The following is a 19,311-nucleotide window of genomic DNA, read 5'->3' on the forward strand; positions in this document are numbered from 1 at the left end:
CAGCATACCTTTTCATATATTCTTCAGATTTCAAGAGGTTATTTAAACGTAGACACCTGTATTTGAAATTTAAACATGTAAATCAACACAATAAAGACATTATTTATTTTCCACACGGGCTATTACATACACTCGAATAAAAGGTGTAAATAAAATACTTTCATTTTATTTAAATTCTTCAGTTTGTACATGATGCGCAAAGAATGAATCAAAACTTTGTCTACAATCCAAAGATAGACATGATTCATAAAAATGTCACGTGACACGATACCCATGTCGATTCAATGCCAGAAGACACAACAATGAACACAAACACCACAGTAAGTAGGAAAAGCTCTGGTCCCCGAAAATAAACCTCTTATGCAAATAAACAGGATTTATGCAATTTGGCCTTTCACTGTAATAAATATTCTATTTATTCATAAAATCGTAAAGGGATGAAGCTGTGTGAAAGCTTCCTTAAAATGTCTGCGTTATCTGTACATATTAACAACAACAATTTGCTTGTGATTATATTTGATTATTTTGGAAAAAAATCTGGAAACCTCTCACTAAAATGTGCAGAGATTAAAAATAAACGCTTTAAAACAGTGCCACCTTGTGGTCACTTACTTTTTAGAAGAGCACATCATTCTATTGCTGGTTTAACTTCGTATGGCAGGCGTCATTCATACAAATAAACACAGTCATCATGCATTTAAATGTGTGACGACCGCTGATTCAAAATAATGCAAATAGTGCCTGAAACCCATTCAAAATTAAAAGCAGAAACCAAGTCTGACTAACCTGAAATGGCTTGAACAAAATGCATAATAGTGCACTTTAAATAACAATGTTTTAGCCCTTAGTGCTGATCAAGTGTCCTTCCAACCTCAGTGTGAAAACATTTTAGCAGCCAACTGCAAGTTTTACAGAAGTAGACATTTCTGAAATCACTGTGCAACACGGAACAAAACACATCACTTAACTATCCTCAGTGACAGTTATTATATGTTCAAACCTGTTTAACTTAATCATTAATACATCCACCAGTCACACAATATTAGTAGATCCATAAAGCTCTGCTTTCACACTTTACATTCGGTGCATGTTCAGAATTTTTAGATTATAACTACAATTTTATGTATAAACACAATTATTGGTAACACATGTCCTGCTTCCAACTTGTGTCTTGATACATGGAAATCAACAGAAAAACTGGAAATGTGGAGCTTAGGTGCGTTTAACTCGGCACAGGTCCACTTCTTAGTGAGTGAAATGTCCCCATTGTTTTCCTCTTTAACTGACTGAAACATCAAGATTTTATACAAAACAGCAAACAGTGGCAGTCTTTTTCAAACTGACTCTTATTGGCACTGAAATAGATATCACTGATCCTGTGACACCGACTGTCCTTCAGTAGAGTAGCAACTGTAAACACTTGTTAAATATTAGACTTTACTGCATATGTGATTAACGTTTGTATTCAGCTGCCGTGTCACTATTGCCACATTCATAATGGCACGAGGAGTGATTTCACAGTTGATCGAGGCAAAGGGGAATATGGAAACGTCAGAAAATTAAGGAACGAATAAAAATAAGAGTCCACGTGTTCTGTTGTGTGAACGATGATTTTGTTTTGGAGTTGATAACTTAAAACAAATAAGGCATCATTATAACTTTGCTGGCTTTTTTTGGCAGAGACTTTTTCCATACATTCAAATAAACTATGAACCTTAAATAAAACAAAGTCCAGAAGTTGTGACAGTGGCAGACAGGCTGGTCTCATTTATACTGATCAGCAATAATCGTCGTCCCAGCAGCTCAGCTGTAGGTCACAGCCCATCAGAGTCTGTCATCAGGCTTCTCACAGCTCCAAGAGCGAGGCTTCAGTAGCTCAAAAAAGGAAGGCTGGAACAAAAATAACAATTAAAAGCTGAATGTGTCTACTCTCACTCTGAATAACTGAATTTCACTGCATCTTTGGAAAGAATATACATCATGTGATTTTTAGAAGCAGTACCTCCTTCAGGGGACAGTAGCGCTGGGCATACCACTCCTGAGAGTACAGACAGATAATGACTCCCTGACCCAGGAACAGGGACGTCCACATGATTATGTTCCAGATGGGGCCTTTCCTTTTGTCATGCAAAATGAAGTTGAACATCACTGTGAGAGGACAAAGAGAGAAGATAATGAAAAACTGACATACAGATTTAACTTGACTGGGTTTACGTGACCCAGACATGATACCACAATCATCTGATGCAGTACAACTCAAGTAATATCATTTTTATTAAAGGCGACAAAGTCTCTTACTTCCAAAGCACATGAAGAGGCAGAAGAGCACAGGGTAGAAGAAACCAAAGCAAATTGCAAGAATGTACTCATGAACCACTGCAGACACTGTAAACACGAACAGCATGGCGGCTGGTCGGCAGCGCTTCTGAGAGATCTGGAAACAGAGACATGAACACAAATGTTAAAAAAAACAAAATGCACAATCCACATTAAGTTTGAAAGTTTTTAAAGTACAGCGTGTAAAGTTCTCACTGCTGGATGCCACTGGATTACAGACTGCAGTCTGAGTTTATATAAGCTCTGACGATTGCTGTTCGACAAACATGTTTTAGTCAGTCACTGGACTTTGTTAGTGAATAAACTCAGAATGCAAGAATGCAATCCAACTGTTTAACAGAGGCAAAGTCTGATTTTTAGGACACTTTAGCTCAAGACTACCTGGCATAATGTCAACCTATAAATAGGGATGGGTATCGTTTAGGTTTTATCCGATAACGGTGCCAAATTTCATCAGATTGGAGGTGTTGCCTCCTTTGCACAGCATCACCTTAAAGCACTTGTTGCTGCTGAGTTTGCATATTTTGCTGTGAAGTACAGCCAGACTTTGACCGCTTCGCCTTGGGCATTTTTAATCTGTAGCTCTGCTCTAAAAGAACCTATGTACCTGGGCCCGCCTACTATCGTAAAATGATTGGCTAGAATCTAAAGTGTGACATCTTAGGAAAATAAAGCACCGAAATATGCGCTGCTTTTGGTTACTACCGTTTGTGTCGGTACCCATCCCTACCTATAAACAGCTGCTCGAGGTTTAGCCAGGATGCATATATGTGTAATCTGCTGACAATAAGAAATTTCACCAATAAACAAGCATGTTTATGCCCCGTTTGACAATTTAAAAATATGCCGGTGGGTGGCGTCTCTTTCCTTCACGCTTTTGTTTCTTTGGTGAAGGGAACTCCACAGATATGATGCTTCATCGCTCGAGTCTGAAGGTGCGTACATGAATTTACATCCATGGCACACAAACGCCAGAGACTTTTATGCATGTGGCCATCCTCTAACCGCATATGTAAAACACGATTATTCAGAAGGGAGACGTCTTTCCCAACCATTGTATTCAAATACTGTGAGGGAACATGGCAGCTTCCACAAACCACAAATCCACCATTATGCATTTTTAATACATTAACTGACAGTTTATGAGAATGCATCAGTTTATTGGAAGACATAATTACACACTAATCCATGTATATTTGTGAGTACAGTGTCCTTTCTATCTCTGCTAAATAAACTCAGTAAATTACTGACTGCACTTTTAAAACACTGGCATTAATTTATTTCAGACATTTTTGAACAAGCTGCAAACTTATGAAGACTGCTGGTGCATTTTTACAATTGTGTGCTTTTACAGTCTCTGCTGCATCAACAGAAGAGCCACTTACCCACAGGAAGTCCCGGTACACGTAGTAGTACAGCCAGTCATGGACAACTACATTCCAAGTGCGATAGTAATTGGCAAAAGAGGTCGAATTCCACCAATCCTGTAACGTGTAGTCAAAATCACACGAGTCAAACACTGAGCACAAAGAAGATTTAGTCCAAATTTTAAAACGAGGGTAAAACAAGTACCTTGTAAAACATTCTGTCGGCAAACCGAAGCATCTCAGCAAAAGCATTGAGCCAACAGTGGAGGAAGGCAAAGAATCCCAGGAAGAGGACCAGCACCCCTGCCAAAAACACATGACTGGTCAACAAACAGCAATAACACATCTCTCGCCTTCAAATATGAGAAAAGATAAAATCAAAAATAAAACATGAGGTTTTCACAAAAGTTTGTTTCTAATCTTACCTGGTAAGATTGAGTTAAAGACACAGAGAACCATGGCTCGCAGATCAAACAGCTGCAGACTGATGCTGCGAAACTGAGGTATGCACAGCCGCACAAACACGTAATAGGCATAAAACAGACAGCCAAGTACCTGTGGAGTGGGGGTGGTCAAGAAAGTAAATGTAATTTAAAAGTAATGAGCTGCTTGGACATTTAAGTAAAGTTGCTATAAATGTGTCAGAGGTTGGTACCTGAAGTAATTTTGAGACCACGTAGCCCCACCGAATCACCGGATTCCTGTAGTAGGCAAGAAAGGAAAGGGGCTTTTACAGCTCTACTGTAAAACAAAACACAAAAAAGGGTTCTATATATGCTCCATGAGAGAGAAAACACAGTACCTGGGGTACTTGTCTCTGTAGATGAGTGTGGGTGCAAACAGGAAGTAGAGATACTGAGAAACCTGAGGGACCACTGGACCCGGGCCTGCAGATAACAGAGAAAATATATGAACACAAACAAACAAAAGCCATCAGGGAGGAAAGGTGAGCACACCGTCTGATAATAAATGTAAATGGAAACCTGGTTGTATTCAAAAAGTACCCTTTTTTTCTTTACACCATGCGAGGACTCTTGGTACATTCTCCCTGACAAATGAGTGAGCTTTCATCATTAGACGCACCTGAAATAGATGCAAATAAAATAGATACAAATCAAAGAAGCTACATTTCAAAGGGCAGCCTTATGCATGTCAAGATATATGCAAAGACTCCTCACAAATGTAAACTAAGCCATTCTGATCAGAAGAGAACAGACTAGACTCTTCATCTACCTGTTCCAGGATGATGATGAAGCAGGACGCAGGCGGGAAACTGTTGGTCACCACCGTATAGGTGGGCAGGAATCCTAGACCCAGAGCTTGGTAGAGCAGGAATAAAGTGCCAAACAGCAAAGAATACAACCTGAGATGGCTGTGGGAGCCAGAGTGGCTCTGTGCCCACAGGTAGAACAGGGTGTAGGGAATAAACAGCACAGACAAAAACATGCAGATCCACGTGCACACCACCAGAGGGAACTGCCCAAAGGCATAGACCAGCAGATCAAACTCCAACACCAGTCTAAGGCAGAAGGAGAGAAAGCAATCATCAGTAGTCTATCAACAAAAGCAACAGAAATAGAATCAAAAGAGAAACGATTCATAGCAGGTTTATATTACCTGCCTTCATCAATGAAATCTACCACAAGTGTACTGAGGATAAAAAGAATGAGCAGGGCAATGAACATGTGGTAGATGGTCCTGATGTGGTTCACCTCAAACAGCTCACTGTGAGGAAAAACAAAAGACTGAGTAACTGTGAAGTCAACAAACCATCTTTCAACAGCACCGTCGCAGACACGAGTGATAAAGTATCCAGACTGCATCAACTTACTCCAGGAGGGATCTGCGGCTTACAAACAGCTTTCCCTCACCGTGAGGAGGACGAAAGTGCCTGCAGAAAAACACAGTGATGAGCTGTCGTCTTTTTAACACGAGAGTGGGAAGTAGAAGGGCATTAGCATCTGCTGTAACCAAACGCCAGATGCAGCTTTTCATTTGGTAGCATAGTAAGCTGCAGTACCTGAGTTTGCTCCGCTCCTTGTCTGACATTGGAGGTGAAAATACAGCAGGTACCGGTGCGGGCTCCAGGCTGGTCGATTCCTCAATAAGACTGTCCATAAAATCATTGACCTGCGTGTCAAACTGACGCATCAGGTCACTCTTCAAGTACTGGGCAACAGAAAAGGACACGGAAATTGTTATTAAGTAACAAAATATAGAAAGTCTGTGCCAATAATTATTTTCTTTCTGTATATGCAAAATTAGTTTCTCACCTTACAGCTACTTTTAACGACTGATTTTACATATTATAAATATGCCCTCACCAAGAGTGGATTTACTGCACCGTTGACTGCATCTTAAATTCAAACCCAAGTTTGTGCACAAAAGCAACAGCTCTGCGTTATCATTATGACACATTCAGTGCCTTTTATCGCTGCGTTTTAAACACACAGCAAGTGTGAAAAACATTAGAGACATAGCTTGCAGTGTTGTCCAGCGTCTAAGTGTGCGATGTTCTTATTCAACCTTTAAGAGGTCTGAATTGATCAGAATACTTGCTCAAGCATTTCAGGGGGGGATCAGATGATGTTGATCATTCTAGCAAGGATTCACATTTGCATGGTTTAAATGATGAATGTAACAGAAGACATCAAATAAATAACCGCAGGGATGTCCTGGCCCAGGTTAATGACCAGAAATACATCAGCTGCAATAAATCCACTATTGCTCACATTTCCCTTCGTACACTTTTAAGTAAGCAATTAAAAAAAAGCCCCCCCCCCCAAAAAAAAAAGACATGATGTTGAGTCATTTCTTAAAGAAACGACTAACCTCTGCTTTCTTTTTCAGTTGTAGTTTTTTGCTGATGACGTGTTCCACTTCAATCCTCCCTGAAATTGAATGAGACACACATATGTTAAAAAAAAACAACAACCCCAAAACATATGTGTAATCTTCTTATTTTAAACTGTAGTTCTGTTTTTTGGGCACAGCAATTAGCAATAGTGTCAGTTAAATCAATCATGTCATCTGTACAAAACTTTCCTATCAGTATCAGTAATAATATCTGTATTTTGACACTGAAAATGGCAGTAAAATAAATAAAATGGTATAATGTGGGTTTGGTTACTGTGTTGTAAAATGCTACAGTCTGTGACATAGCAGAAGTTACATCATACAAGTCTTCAGTCTCCAATCCAAAGTTGCAAAATCCAAACGGAGACACACCTATGACAACATGCAACAAGTACAATCACATGTCCTGTGGCCGGAAAGCTAAGCAAATGCAATTAATTGTGGTCAAGGTTACTGTAGGTCATTAGGCTTTACAGCTGTCTGATGATGAATAGGTTTGTTTACTTTAACTGAGGTCAGGCACACAAATGACTTTAAGCACAGTAGCTTTCCACCCATCACGCAAGAAAAAGTCAACAATATAGCTGACGTTGTCACAAAGACGTGCATTGTATTATCATGCTTTGTATTTAGCTCTTTCGTAGAAGCATACAAAGAACTAATATAGTCCCGAGGTAGGTGTCAGACCAGTATTTCATTTCTCACCTTTACATTTTGTCTTTACTGGATCATCATGACTAACTTGGGCGTCATTTGCCCGGGTTAACCAGAGATCACGATGATTGCTTAAGAGGAACTAGTCACACATGAAACTTTCAGTTAGTCATACTTTTGACCCAAGAGGGGAAATTTACTGAAACGATGATTTTTGAGCTGTTGAGTCAACAGATTCACTGTATCAGAGGTCACTGCCCTCTCGGCTGGCCCCACTAATGAGGGAGTTGAGATTTTCTCACCATTGCTGGTGATGTGGTTGTCTTCACTGCTTTGCTGTCCTTTCCCCGGACTGAGCTCCCCATCCAAAGAGCTTTTCAAGTCAGGGAAGGTAGGCATCGTGGGAATGGCTCGGCTGCGGAGCCGGAGAATAGCGTCATCCTCGCTCTCCATCCTACGGAAGCAAATAGGTTAATCATTAAAACAAGGGAAAGAACCGGCGGCAGCTCTTGAACAAACGAGACAAGCCCTGAGAACACACAAGGAAGACAAGCTAGCACATCACTGCTGTGCCACCTAACATCGATGCTGATATTGACTGACAATACAAACCCAGTGGGCAAACACATCACTCTCACATGACACGGACACGCAGCTAGCACATGAGTTAGCTCCCGTCCAGCTGGCATCAAGCCTCTATGAGACAGGCAGCGGCTAATTCATGGAGCTCGCTGAACTACATCGCTACCTGGGTTAATATCATACACCGCCAGCACTAACTCTGATACTAACTCTGCCCGTTGACGCTCGCGGATATTGTTAGCATGCAATACAAGCTTTACTAAAGCTAGTCAAACTAGCCAACTTGATGTTTTATCGTCCGCTCCTGCGGGACGGGTTGACCGACACTGACAGAAATGTACAAATGCGGGCAGCACAATTTCCTGAATACCTACTCGTTTCAACCGCCAGGTCCTCTCTTCTCAAGCCTCTCTCTCTGACGTTAATGAGAGCGAACCCAGATGTGAAACTCCTCTAATCACCACAACCCGAGCAGCTGCTCACCTTCCCCATTCTATAAACACTACAGAAGATGAGCAGCACCCACGATTCTGATTGGTCGAAAGTCTCTCCTCCTTTTGACGTCACCGACGCTAAACTGCTGACCAGCGCGGTCAGACTCTCAAACGTCACCCGCTTCGTAAGAAATGTTATTAAAAAACAAACAAAACGGTTATATTTTTAATGATTAACAAATAGATAAAACATAAATGGAGCGATGTATTCCTGCTGCAAGCTGAAGTAATTTGTCTCGCAGTTTAATTAGATTCAAAATAAAAATCTTATTATAATAGATTATAATGTATGTCTTTTCCCGAACTCCTCTTACACGCGTTAATCATTCTTTAACCAGTGGTGTGCTACACTGTGAAGTACATAAATACACAGCAAGTATTACTGATACATTTAGCCTATAAAGACAGTTTATGTAGGGGAGAACGTGTCATGAATTATGAGATGAATGTCATTAATATGGGGAATGTTTGAGGTATATTTTTATATATCAAAAAAACAAAAAACAAAAAACAAAAAACCAAACCAAAATTCATTTACCACAATTTAGTGTGCTACATCCTAAACTTAAAGGATAGAAACAAAGTACTGGTCCTAATGCACTAGTATCGATACCAATGCCAGCGCTGGTATCGTGGTAAATTGACTGATTCTTATTTAGCGTTTTTCTGTTCTCGTGGAGCACTCAGAGGGCTTTATACAACATAAAGACACCCATTCATATCTTCTATGCTTCAAAGCTTCAAAGCTAACATTCACACACATTTAGTATCTTGCCCAAGGATACTAAATGTGTGGCATGCTGGGGGAGCCAGGGATTGAACCACTAACCTTCCAATCAGTAGATAATATTTGGATCCACCCACCTGTAGACAAAACTCATTATATGGATCATATATATAAACTGCCCGGGGTAGCAGGATTATAAAATTAACCATCGGGATTTCTTTTTCTAACACTCAAATCCTTAAAAAAATGATGTGTGGTAGCTGATCTCAGAACAAACGGCGACATTACCTGTACGTTGTTGTCTGTAAATACATTTAGCAGCTACTTTTAGTGCAGTGGCATTCCCGGGGTCACTGGGATGTGCTGTCATGCATAGCTGTAAATAAGTGTTCATCAAACAGTGACGATAATTGTAGGTCTGACTGATTGTATTGTCTGAAACAACGAATATGTAGCTTGCAAAGAAGAAGAAGAAATATATGTATTTGTTATTTATTTCTTTGGTGTTTCTGAACAGCTGTTCTTGCTGCCTGCTGTATAGGTCTGCTGTTATATAATGAACATGAAAAGAACTTAACTAACTTAATAGACATGTTATTGTTTTTTTTTTTTTTACATTTTAAAGTCAGCAAGTACAACAAGCCTTCAATGATGCCATCCATAAAATGACTTAAAAATATACTTCAGCCTTTGAAGATGACCATATCCTAACACACTAGAGGTGTGGCAGTCTTTGTGTGGGACAATGTAGGTTAAAGCTCTGGCATTGATCATTTGAAAGTCAAATATACTGTATTGTATTTCAGTGCAGTTTTCCTAACTTATAAATACACTAACAAATGAAGAGAAATTGTAAGCTAAAGCTTGTTTTTATTGTAATCTGTCCACTAATCTGTTCCCTTTGTCCTTCCCTTCCATTTGCCAACAAGCCAAACCTGTAGCTGTCTGGTAATCACCAGGTTTCAATAGTGAAAAAACAATTCTGTGAACTAAAATAAAATATGAATATAGGAAACAACTCTAGTTTTAGTATTGATCAATTTGGTAAGTATTGCCCGATGAGGTTTTTGATGGATGTGTTAATTGAGACTTTGGATGTCTACAGGACTGTGAATCACCTGCTTTCAAAAAGTTCTGTTTTTATTTTAATAGCAACTGATTTTCCTAAATCTGGCCTCTAATATTTGCCCTAAATACCGTAATACAAAAAAAATATTATTAGTAATTGTAAAAGTCTTAAAACGTAAACTAAAACTAAACATTTTCAAACAATAAACAATACAATGAAACAAGAAAACCTATGTTTGTTGAATTAAAAAGAAATTGTCAGAACAAAATAAAAACTAATCAAAAAACAAAAACTATACAAATTCTGACAGTGGATAAGAGTGCGGTGCAGTCTAACAGTGAGACGTCTGGTCACTCATCCACCTTTTCAAGTCATGTTTGTTGGTATTTTGCTTTAATGGTTCTTACTTCTCTCCAGAAATACAAAATATCCACACAGTAAACCCACCACACCTTTCGTTATGTACCATGAATCAAAACATATTTCTAGGAAGAATAGGCTGTTTTTAGGAGAAACGTTTACAATCAGACAGAAGCATGGTTTATCAGTATGTTATTTTTACTATTTTTATGCTACATGTTTTTCTTTTTTATCACACTCCACATCTTTACACTAAGTTCACAGGCCTAAACAAGCAAAGATATGCTAAGTTATAAAGACATTTTATGGGAAATATTCACAAGATTTTGTTTTGTAAATTACTGTCCCATTCATTTAAAAGACAGTTTTGGAACCCGTGTGCAAGTTAAACGCGTTTTTGATGGAGCGCCTCTAAGTAGAGCGTGACATGCTGTCAAACCTTCATATAACTGGTCTCATGAGCCTACTGTGGCAAAACGGTTAATTTCAAAGAGACAACAAGACATTCACTGTATCAGACATCATAAGGATGGTGCATATAACCATGGATCTTCCTGTGGTCTGTGAATTAGGACACTGAGAATGGAAGAATTTCCCAACAGGCTTGTTATAAAAGACATGTTGTGTCTCTCTATGGTGAACCCAGCCAGAGTCAGCTGCCATACTCCAGCCACTCTTTCTTCTCCCAAGAATATTAACATTTGTTGACATCACTGCACTCGGATGGTTGAGAAGATGCAAACCTGTTCACAAACCAGTGCTTCTACAATACTGGGAACGTAGGAACGTGGCACTAGGCCTAGAAAACATCAACACAATTACTTAGTTTTTACTTTGTAACTATTTGAAGATTACCCCTTACTGTGTGATGTGCGCAGGCTCAGTACAAACAAAACAACGGGCTCTGTTTCATTCAGAGCCATTGTTTTATTTTGATAGTGCGGGACGACATTCCCCTGAGTTGAGGACAAAGTAAAAAACGAAGACTTTTAGTGTAAATACAAAGTTATAAGTCAAACTGAACTGAACATTTGATGCTACATTTTCATAACAAAAATGTTTCATATGTCAAAAATCTAACAATTTTACAATTGAATAAATATACAGCAAAATACAAAACTGAGCACTTTTATTTGATTATTCATTTGAAATATACATATTTTATATTATTCCAGCTTTCTGGATGATAGGAAGCTGGAATAATAGCCTTTTTTCCCACCTTGGCTCATGTGGTGACTCATATGATCAGTATTGGGTTAGCAACCTTCAGGACTTACTCCACACAGGACACCCACCACTGGGGTTTATTTCCTGGGAGTCTCCACCAGTTGCTTTAAGAACCGAAGAAGCGTATTGGATGTGATGTGAAACGTCTTCACAATCCTAAAGACGTCCAGCTGCCTTCTTTCTTGAGCTCTTGAGGCTTTCATCGCACACAGACACACCGGTCACAAGAAGCAGACGGGTCCCAATGCCACAGAGATCTCAGAGACAAGCTTGGAGACACTGCTCGTCTCTACACCCAGATGTCTGACAGGAAGTAATTCCATATCTCCTTGAACCCTGACAAACAGCTCCAGCTGGAGAAGCAGCAGACAAAAAGCAAACACAAGGAGATATGTTCAGTTTGTTCTTCCTGGATTCATAACTAATTCCAGAGACTAGACCCTTGTGCATGGCGAGGGAAATGACTTTTAGCAGCTGTATGGTATCTCTGAGCAATCTCAAGTCTAATATTGTTTTATTAAATCTCCTGTATTCCCATAACTATAAAACGTGTGCAATTTACCTTGTAAGGCTATCGTACAAAAGCTGAAATTAAAAAGTTCTCATAGTTCAGACAGTGTTTGATTTATTTGTACCGACACATGACTTCTTTATCTTTTGGACACTGGTGTTTCCTTTCATAAATTTCCATCACAATAACAGGACTCTGGTCTGACACAAATGTGATGCATGGTTCCTGAAAGTAATCGATTCCACTTCTTTTTCTCAGACGCCTTATGTACAACAATGTAAATCTAATGTGTTGTTTGTATTACAGTCACAGTTATAGAAAGCTGCTGGCAACGCCCCCAAAAACTGTCACAAATCGTTTAGTCTTACCTCAGAGTGTTTTCTGGACACTGTGACAAAGTGTGAATCGATTTCTTTGCCAGAGTCTCCCAGTAAGTGGATAATCTGACTGGCTAAATCATCTGTGGCAGCAGTACTCGTCTGGTTTTCTGTACAGCTGAGAGTGATGTGCTGGAAAGATGAGTGGCTGTGTAACCGCAGAAACTTTAGCTGGACAGCTTCCACACCAGGGTAATCAAACTATCAGAAAGAGCATTAATGTTAGAAAGCACATCTAGAAATATGATTAAGTTTCCTTAATCTAGCCACATATTATTTAATACTTACTTTTTGGTGGTGAGTAAACCTCTCCACATATGTCCTCATCATTTCTGGGTCCCTCCATATTTTAATCTAAACAGTGGGATATGATGTATAAAAGTAAAAGACACACACACACACACACACACACACACACACACACACACACGACACACTCACACACACACACACACACACACACACACACACACACACACAACACCACACACCACACACACACACACACACACACACACACACACACACAGGTTACTTTTTCCTTCAATAATCTGACATAAATGCAGTCCAAACTATCTACAAACATTCTCAAGTTCCATGTTTTGTAGCTGATATTGTGATAATGAAGTTAGTTCTTTGATAACGTTAAGCTTCACAGGTGAAAATGACTGAACCTGTGAGTAAAGAGGTTCTATGCAGGTTGCTCCACCTCCTGTGAAGTTACAGAAGACCTTCAAGGCATCACAGGGACAGCCTTGGTTCGGGTCCATGTAAAAGTAACCTGAAAAAAAGTTGAATGGAACGTACTGAAATATATTAAGGGAAAACGTAATAAAACAGTCATCAGATGCTCACCATCATTTAGATGTGGACGTATGAGTCTCAGCTCATGGCAGGTGGTTCCAGGATCATCTCTGGTGCCCAGGGGCCAGCTGAAGAACTCTGCTTCATCTTCTTGAGACCATCTCCTTGTCACTTCCCTGGGCTACAGGAAAACAGTGTTCAGCATTCACTCAGTCGGCTTAACATGTTTTACTTTTAAAGCTAGACTGCAGAGCAAATGAGGACATTCTGTGACTGTATATAATGTGCACGGAATAAGAAAGCTTGCACCAACTTTTTCTTGCCCTTCGCTTTGCTTCGGGAGGCCGGGGCTTTGCTTTGAACTCTGTGCAGTTTGAAGACTATATTTTTTAACAGGTCTTTGCTTAGGCTTCCATTTGCCAGGGGCTCCTGGTTTTCCCTGTGAAAGGCATGGCATGATACAAACTTTCAGGATATTCAGAGAAATGGATCAAGCTTTACATACATCTCAAAACAATCTAGCATGTTGCATTTGTGTTCAGCGATCAGGTACAAAGCTTCTTCGCTTATATTGTGTTTGCAAACTCTTACTTGAGGTCCCGGCTTGCCCTTCGTTCCCTTTGGACCTCTCCTTCCTTGGACACCTTTCATTCCCTGTAGTGACCCAAACACAATTCAGCAATGAACAACATTGAATACAAATTGACTAATGCTAAGACTTAAACATTTATAGAAATGCAAAGTCAGTCACCCACTTTCACTCCAAGGTGGCCCTGTAACACAGACGAGTGTATCAAACAAAGTTTTTAGGTTACAACATGACAATTTTTAAAATATTATTCAGTAAAACTTCACTAATCAAGATATTTTAGTAAGTCATTACAAAAAACTGAACATCAAAGCAACTTACAGGGATTCCTGAGAAGCCTTCCTGCCCGGCTGGACCACGAGGACCAGTGTCCCCCTGTAGTAAATGGTTAATTGATTATTTATTGGATACAAATAATTAAAACAATGCAATAATGGGAGTAAAGTGTGACTGACCTGTTTCCCCTTATCACCCTTTTCACCTTTAAATCCCTGCAAACCAGGATTCCCCTGATATACAAGTCAGACATGTGGTAGATTAATCCAAAACACGCCTTTTTCATTTAAAGCATTTTATATTTAAATTGACTGCAATTCACCTTTAATCCAGGTGGACCTATTGGTCCACGTATCCCTGTATCACCTGGGAGACCCTTTGTAGAAAGAAAAGAAATTAAAGGAGTTACAAATACACAAATATATGTTAGATGAGATTCTGACATATTGAATGAATATATGCACAAAATATGTAACTGACTCTTACCTTCGTGCCAAGACTTCCAGATTCACCTTTCTCTCCTCTCAGCCCTGGAATACCCTGAACCAACAGCAGCAGATGATGCAAATGTTCACACGAACAGGGGTAAGGTTTTTATTAGCGATCACGTTCTGCTCTCTAATCATTTTACCTTTGGCCCAATTGGTCCAGGAGGCCCACGTGTTCCTTTTAGACCCCTCGTACCCTGAGATATTTAATAAGACCTTAGTAAGAAACATTTCAACAATGCATTACATCAAACAAAATAAAAAAGACAAATTTATAAGCACCACTATGCTATAATATTAACGTGCTTATAATAGTCACCTGAAATGTATAAATGATTGCTTACCTTAACCCCCCCTTCTCCAGCGTTTCCCTTAATCCCAGGAGATCCAGGTTTTCCCTGCAAGGTATGCATGTATTTAATACCACATAATGCAATAATCTGTAAGAAAAGCTTAGCTGCAAAAGACTTATTCCATTTGTAATTGTGCAGATTTGCATGTCATTCATTTCCTTAGTGAAATTACCGTCTTGCCAGGCCTGCCTGGTGTTCCAGGAGCTCCTCTGTGACCAACGTCACCCTTTGAAGTTAGCAGGGGAAAAAGAAATTAATAAAAAATTGTGAAATGTGTTAAAATCAATTTTAGTAAGGCAAACTTTCTTACCGGATCTCCCTCATTACCCTGAACTCCCAGCAACCCATCCAGACCGCTCAGTCCCTGAGAATATGATCGCAAAAACGAGAAAAGACGATCAAACGAAATGAGCATTGTTGGTGTTTCGTGTTAAGAATTGCATTTGTTAGTTGGGATGCTTACAGGTTTTCCAGGTGGTCCAGCAGGTCCTGACCTCCCCGGCAGGCCTTCAGGTCCCTACAAAAGAGACAAGAAACTTCACCGGATGAAATCAAGGCCAAAACCGCTTAACCTTTACTGTTAACACTCATTGTTTATTATTTAATTCAGAGTGAATCATTAATTAGGCTTCACAGAAGACTGAATAATTAATCTGTGTTTATCAGACACCCAGTGTAAGTAAGTAAAGTTTATTTAGTGCTTTTCACTGACATAACAGTCACAAAGTGTTGAACAACAATTAAGACACCAGATAATCATGTTAAAACAGATTAAAAAATAGCATCAAATTGGTAAGACAGCATAACACACACCCAGTGCACGTGGGATTTATACTATCCGTAAATGTTGAAATAAACTATATTTCATAATAGTCACAGTAACTAATCTTGGAACTCCAGTCTGAGATGTGAAGGGACACTCAGCTTAAAACAAAACTCACAATTTGCCCAGCAGCTCCTTGTGTCCCTTTACTTCCTGGCTCACCACCTTTTCCCTTCAAAATGAATTCAGTGACATGAAAGTTGCATGAAGCAGGTTAAAAGTACCTTCACTATGATAGCTTTATTTAAGGGAATTAAGAAACTGTTTTAGAGTTACATGTTTGAGCCACGCTTTCTTCTTACCTTTGGTCCCTGGATTCCTTTAGTTCCTGGAGGACCAGGAGGGCCACCAGGTCCAGTTTGACCTTTAGGACCTGGAGAGCCTATGACCCCCATCTTCCCCATTGTACCCTAAAATCGCAGTGAAATATACTCAGAAATTTCTAGAATCACACTATAATAGCAACAGCATACTATAGAAATGTAATTTTTGGAATTGAAATACGTCAGATGATCCGGTAAGATCATTTAGTCATTTATGGCACTTACTATTAAGTATTAAAACTGCATAAGAATGCTCTCTTACCAGTCTTACCACTTTCCCTCGTGATCCAGGCTCGCCTTTTACGCCTTTCATACCTCTGATGCCCTGGGAAACAAAGACAGTTATGCAGACACATTGCATGACTGTGTTTGCACACATGATATTAAATATGCTTGACCATATTTATTATGGCCACAGAGTGAAACAAATAATGAAATCTAACCACGTCTCCCCGAATGCCTGGAAGACCCAGCATACCCTTTTCACCAAGACTGCCCTGAATTATAGAAAAACCAACAGAGACAGTTAAAAACCAGTGAAATCTTTTAGCTGGACAGTTAACATGTGTGAAAGGTACAGTATACCTTTGCTCCAGGCGCTCCACCTTTACCTTCAGCACCTCTCTTGCCAGGTAATCCCTAAAAACAGACACATAACGTATAAATAACTTACATATCACTGAAACAACTAAACCTTTTTTTTCACATTCAGGCCTAAATTAAGTTATATATTTTAAATATGCTCCACAACATGTCACTGTTGCCTATCCACGGCACGTTATTAGGTCCACCTGTTCAAATGACACCTGCTGAAGTTCACACTGAGCATCAGAATGGGGAACAAAGGGGGTTTAAATGACTTTGAGAGCAGCTGGTGACTCAGACTGGCTGATCTGAGCCTTGTCCCCTTCAGTCCGGGTCGTAGCTCGAGCCCATGACATTGTGCTAGAGGTCAGCGGTGCATCAGGGGAGACTGTTTCGAGCCGATAGCAAGACAGCACTAACTTAAATAATCACTTGTTACAACAAGGTATGCAAAAGAGCATCTGTAAATGCAAATGGGCTACGGCAGCACGAGCTTACACCAGGTGACACTTCTAGAAGCTAAGAACTGGAAACTGAAGCTATAGTTTGCATGCGATCACCAAAATTGGACAGTAACTGAATTGAAATGAAGAAGAGTCACGTCATGGATGTCCAGCCAGCAGATCTGCTATCATGTTAATGTCAATATATGTTTCCAGCACCTTGGTGAATCTATGCTACAATCATAGCTGTTCTGAAAACAAAAGGGGGTTGATATTAGTACTTTAAGTGTACCTAATAATGTGTCCGGTGAGTGTGTGTGATTTAGTTAACATTTTTAACTCAAATTCAACACAAACACATCGAGGTGATACCAATATCGAACATTTAGTGCACATTTTAGCACACAGTCAGTATAATAATGGAAAGTTAATGTTAGGTAAAGTAAAACGTACAGCTGGTGACGGTCCAGTGGGTCCAGGAGGGCCCGTAGTACCAGGAGGACCCTGAAAGAAAAACAGATATAATGTTGTTCAGCAGCATTATAGTCAAACATGCATGTTCTGTAGAGACATAGACACAGCACATGTTGTTAACGTGACTGAAGCAAACAGAACCCTCAGGTACTAACAGCGAGTCCCTGGAGCCCTTTCTGGCCTTTCGTTCCTGCTGCCCCAGTTTGGCCTCCAGCTCCAAATGGCCCACGAGTGCCTGATAAAGCCCTGGGGCCTGGCTCACCCTGTCAGTAAATCATCATTATCACTACCAGGTTTTCACTCAGACATTTTGTTTACAGGCAACACCAGTTCTCAGGTTTTCTTCATCATTGTTTCTACATGTATGAGTTAAAACGACTGACCTTGAGTCCTGGGGGCCCCTGCTGTCCTCTATCTCCGGGTGCACCCCTGTACCCCTGAGAAAAACACATGTAGTAAAGACAAGGCAGAGGCGATGCACAGTCTTTCTTATATTTGCTCTTTTTGAATTAATATCCCTGTATGGAAGTCAGTGGTGTTACAGTAAACTATACTTTAGGATTACTACATACCCGTTTCCCTTGTGGCCCCTTCGGTCCCTGTGAACCTTGGTTTCCTCTTTCACCCTCAGACCCCTTTGGTCCTTTCTGCCCAGGAGGTCCTGTGTTTCCCATAACACCCTGAAATCACAGTTTTATAAGTAACACAATTTTCACGAATGCTGCAGTAAACTGATAGCAAAATTAACCTTTATTCTTCATTTTGGGATTGATATTGGACTCACAGATAAGCCTTTTTGGCCGGCTGGCCCTTCAAATCCTTTCTGTCCGTTTGGACCCTAAAGACAAGAACAACACTCAGTTTGTCCTGTTTCATGGGCTCATATTCCTGAAGTTACTCTAACAGTTATGATCTTCTAGGTCTTTCATTTTCCTTTGATTTTCTTTCTTTCTCTTGTATTATCTGTGCTTTCTGTACTCTTCGCATCTCTAGTTTTCTTACTTTAGGTTTTGTTAATTTTATGTTAAATGGAAATTGAAAACAGTTGAATCCATGACCAAGCTAATCAATCTACCTCCTCACCATCGAGACCAGCAACTCCCTCCTGCCCCACAGGTCCTCTGGATCCCTGAACACAGGACATGTAGAGACAAACAGAAGAAGAAGAACTGTCTTAAGTTACTTCAAATGACACAGCATTATTGACGTGCACTTGCATACAGCTTTTTCTGTATTTAAGTAGGCAATAAGATACTTAGAGAAGCTCAGAGGTTCACCTTATCTCCTTTTACATCGCCTGATCCAGATGGCCCCTGACTTCCATCTTTACCCTGCGTGTTAAGAAATTTAAGATAATAACAGGGAGATAATATAAAGAAACATCCTATCAAAAAAGGAAGACAGCTCCGTCTTAGTGAGCTCGCAGTTTGGTAGAGCAGCTTTTTCTACCAAATGTATTTTGAATTTTAATTTCAGGGGATGTATTTGCTTCATGTTCAGTATACCAAATACTGCATAAATAATTGTTCTATAATTTGATGCACAACAAAGAATAAAGCAAAGATTATAATTCAACGTTACTATTGGTACAT

The 19,311-nt window shown here is 39.8% G+C and overlaps 2 protein-coding genes across 3 annotated transcripts in view; both read right to left on the bottom strand.

Moving 5' to 3' along the window:
- Positions 1 to 146: 146 nt before the first annotated feature.
- On the bottom strand, positions 147 to 8,328 carry soat1 (sterol O-acyltransferase 1). Its single transcript, XM_005945930.3, has 16 exons — positions 8,171 to 8,328; positions 7,517 to 7,668; positions 6,537 to 6,595; positions 5,725 to 5,873; positions 5,536 to 5,595; positions 5,322 to 5,429; positions 4,938 to 5,223; positions 4,709 to 4,787; positions 4,507 to 4,591; positions 4,360 to 4,405; positions 4,130 to 4,259; positions 3,910 to 4,007; positions 3,723 to 3,821; positions 2,299 to 2,434; positions 2,003 to 2,148; positions 147 to 1,890 (listed from the first exon to the last, which is right to left on the bottom strand). The coding sequence occupies exons 2-16, from the start codon at positions 7,665 to 7,667 to the stop codon at positions 1,825 to 1,827; spliced, it is 1,698 nt and encodes a 565-aa protein (XP_005945992.1). The 5' UTR covers position 7,668; positions 8,171 to 8,328; the 3' UTR covers positions 147 to 1,824.
- A 2,011-nt stretch (positions 8,329 to 10,339) lies between these two features.
- The window catches only part of si:dkey-21p1.3 (collagen alpha-1(I) chain), a 32,121-nt gene continuing 23,149 nt past the window's right edge, over positions 10,340 to 19,311 (bottom strand). For both annotated transcript variants that reach the window (XM_042213672.1, XM_042213671.1), the window contains 29 exons: positions 18,997 to 19,050; positions 18,795 to 18,848; positions 18,504 to 18,557; positions 18,292 to 18,399; positions 18,103 to 18,156; positions 17,875 to 17,982; positions 17,699 to 17,749; positions 16,803 to 16,856; positions 16,661 to 16,714; positions 16,480 to 16,542; positions 16,197 to 16,304; positions 16,013 to 16,066; positions 15,535 to 15,588; positions 15,382 to 15,435; positions 15,244 to 15,297; positions 15,063 to 15,116; positions 14,862 to 14,915; positions 14,717 to 14,770; positions 14,553 to 14,606; positions 14,410 to 14,463; positions 14,276 to 14,329; positions 14,121 to 14,138; positions 13,957 to 14,019; positions 13,679 to 13,804; positions 13,417 to 13,546; positions 13,236 to 13,342; positions 12,850 to 12,915; positions 12,553 to 12,762; positions 10,340 to 12,026 (listed from right to left, as the gene is read on the bottom strand). In XM_042213672.1, coding sequence (XP_042069606.1) covers positions 11,895 to 12,026; positions 12,553 to 12,762; positions 12,850 to 12,915; positions 13,236 to 13,342; positions 13,417 to 13,546; positions 13,679 to 13,804; positions 13,957 to 14,019; positions 14,121 to 14,138; positions 14,276 to 14,329; positions 14,410 to 14,463; positions 14,553 to 14,606; positions 14,717 to 14,770; positions 14,862 to 14,915; positions 15,063 to 15,116; positions 15,244 to 15,297; positions 15,382 to 15,435; positions 15,535 to 15,588; positions 16,013 to 16,066; positions 16,197 to 16,304; positions 16,480 to 16,542; positions 16,661 to 16,714; positions 16,803 to 16,856; positions 17,699 to 17,749; positions 17,875 to 17,982; positions 18,103 to 18,156; positions 18,292 to 18,399; positions 18,504 to 18,557; positions 18,795 to 18,848; positions 18,997 to 19,050 — 2,154 coding nt within the window. In that variant the 3' untranslated portion in view covers positions 10,340 to 11,894. The remainder of the gene's footprint in view (positions 12,027 to 12,552; positions 12,763 to 12,849; positions 12,916 to 13,235; positions 13,343 to 13,416; positions 13,547 to 13,678; positions 13,805 to 13,956; positions 14,020 to 14,120; positions 14,139 to 14,275; positions 14,330 to 14,409; positions 14,464 to 14,552; positions 14,607 to 14,716; positions 14,771 to 14,861; positions 14,916 to 15,062; positions 15,117 to 15,243; positions 15,298 to 15,381; positions 15,436 to 15,534; positions 15,589 to 16,012; positions 16,067 to 16,196; positions 16,305 to 16,479; positions 16,543 to 16,660; positions 16,715 to 16,802; positions 16,857 to 17,698; positions 17,750 to 17,874; positions 17,983 to 18,102; positions 18,157 to 18,291; positions 18,400 to 18,503; positions 18,558 to 18,794; positions 18,849 to 18,996; positions 19,051 to 19,311) is intronic.

Source organism: Haplochromis burtoni, unplaced genomic scaffold, assembly GCF_018398535.1.
Source record: "Haplochromis burtoni strain Fernald_Lab_line unplaced genomic scaffold, NCSU_Asbu1 Contig_466, whole genome shotgun sequence".
NCBI lineage: Eukaryota > Metazoa > Chordata > Actinopteri > Cichliformes > Cichlidae > Haplochromis > Haplochromis burtoni.

Bases quoted from the DNA above. Each gene is read 5' to 3' on its own strand.
- soat1 (XM_005945930.3), bottom strand. From the start codon at position 7,667: ATGGAGAGCGAGGATGACGCTATTCTCCGGCTCCGCAGCCGAGCCATT. The intron at 5,430-5,535 runs GTAAGTTGATGC...TTTTCCTCACAG, and splicing joins AGCCGCAGATCCCTCCTGGA to TGAGCTGTTTGAGGTGAACC. The intron at 4,008-4,129 runs GTAAGATTAGAA...TGTTTTTGGCAG, and splicing joins CTTTAACTCAATCTTACCAG to GGGTGCTGGTCCTCTTCCTG.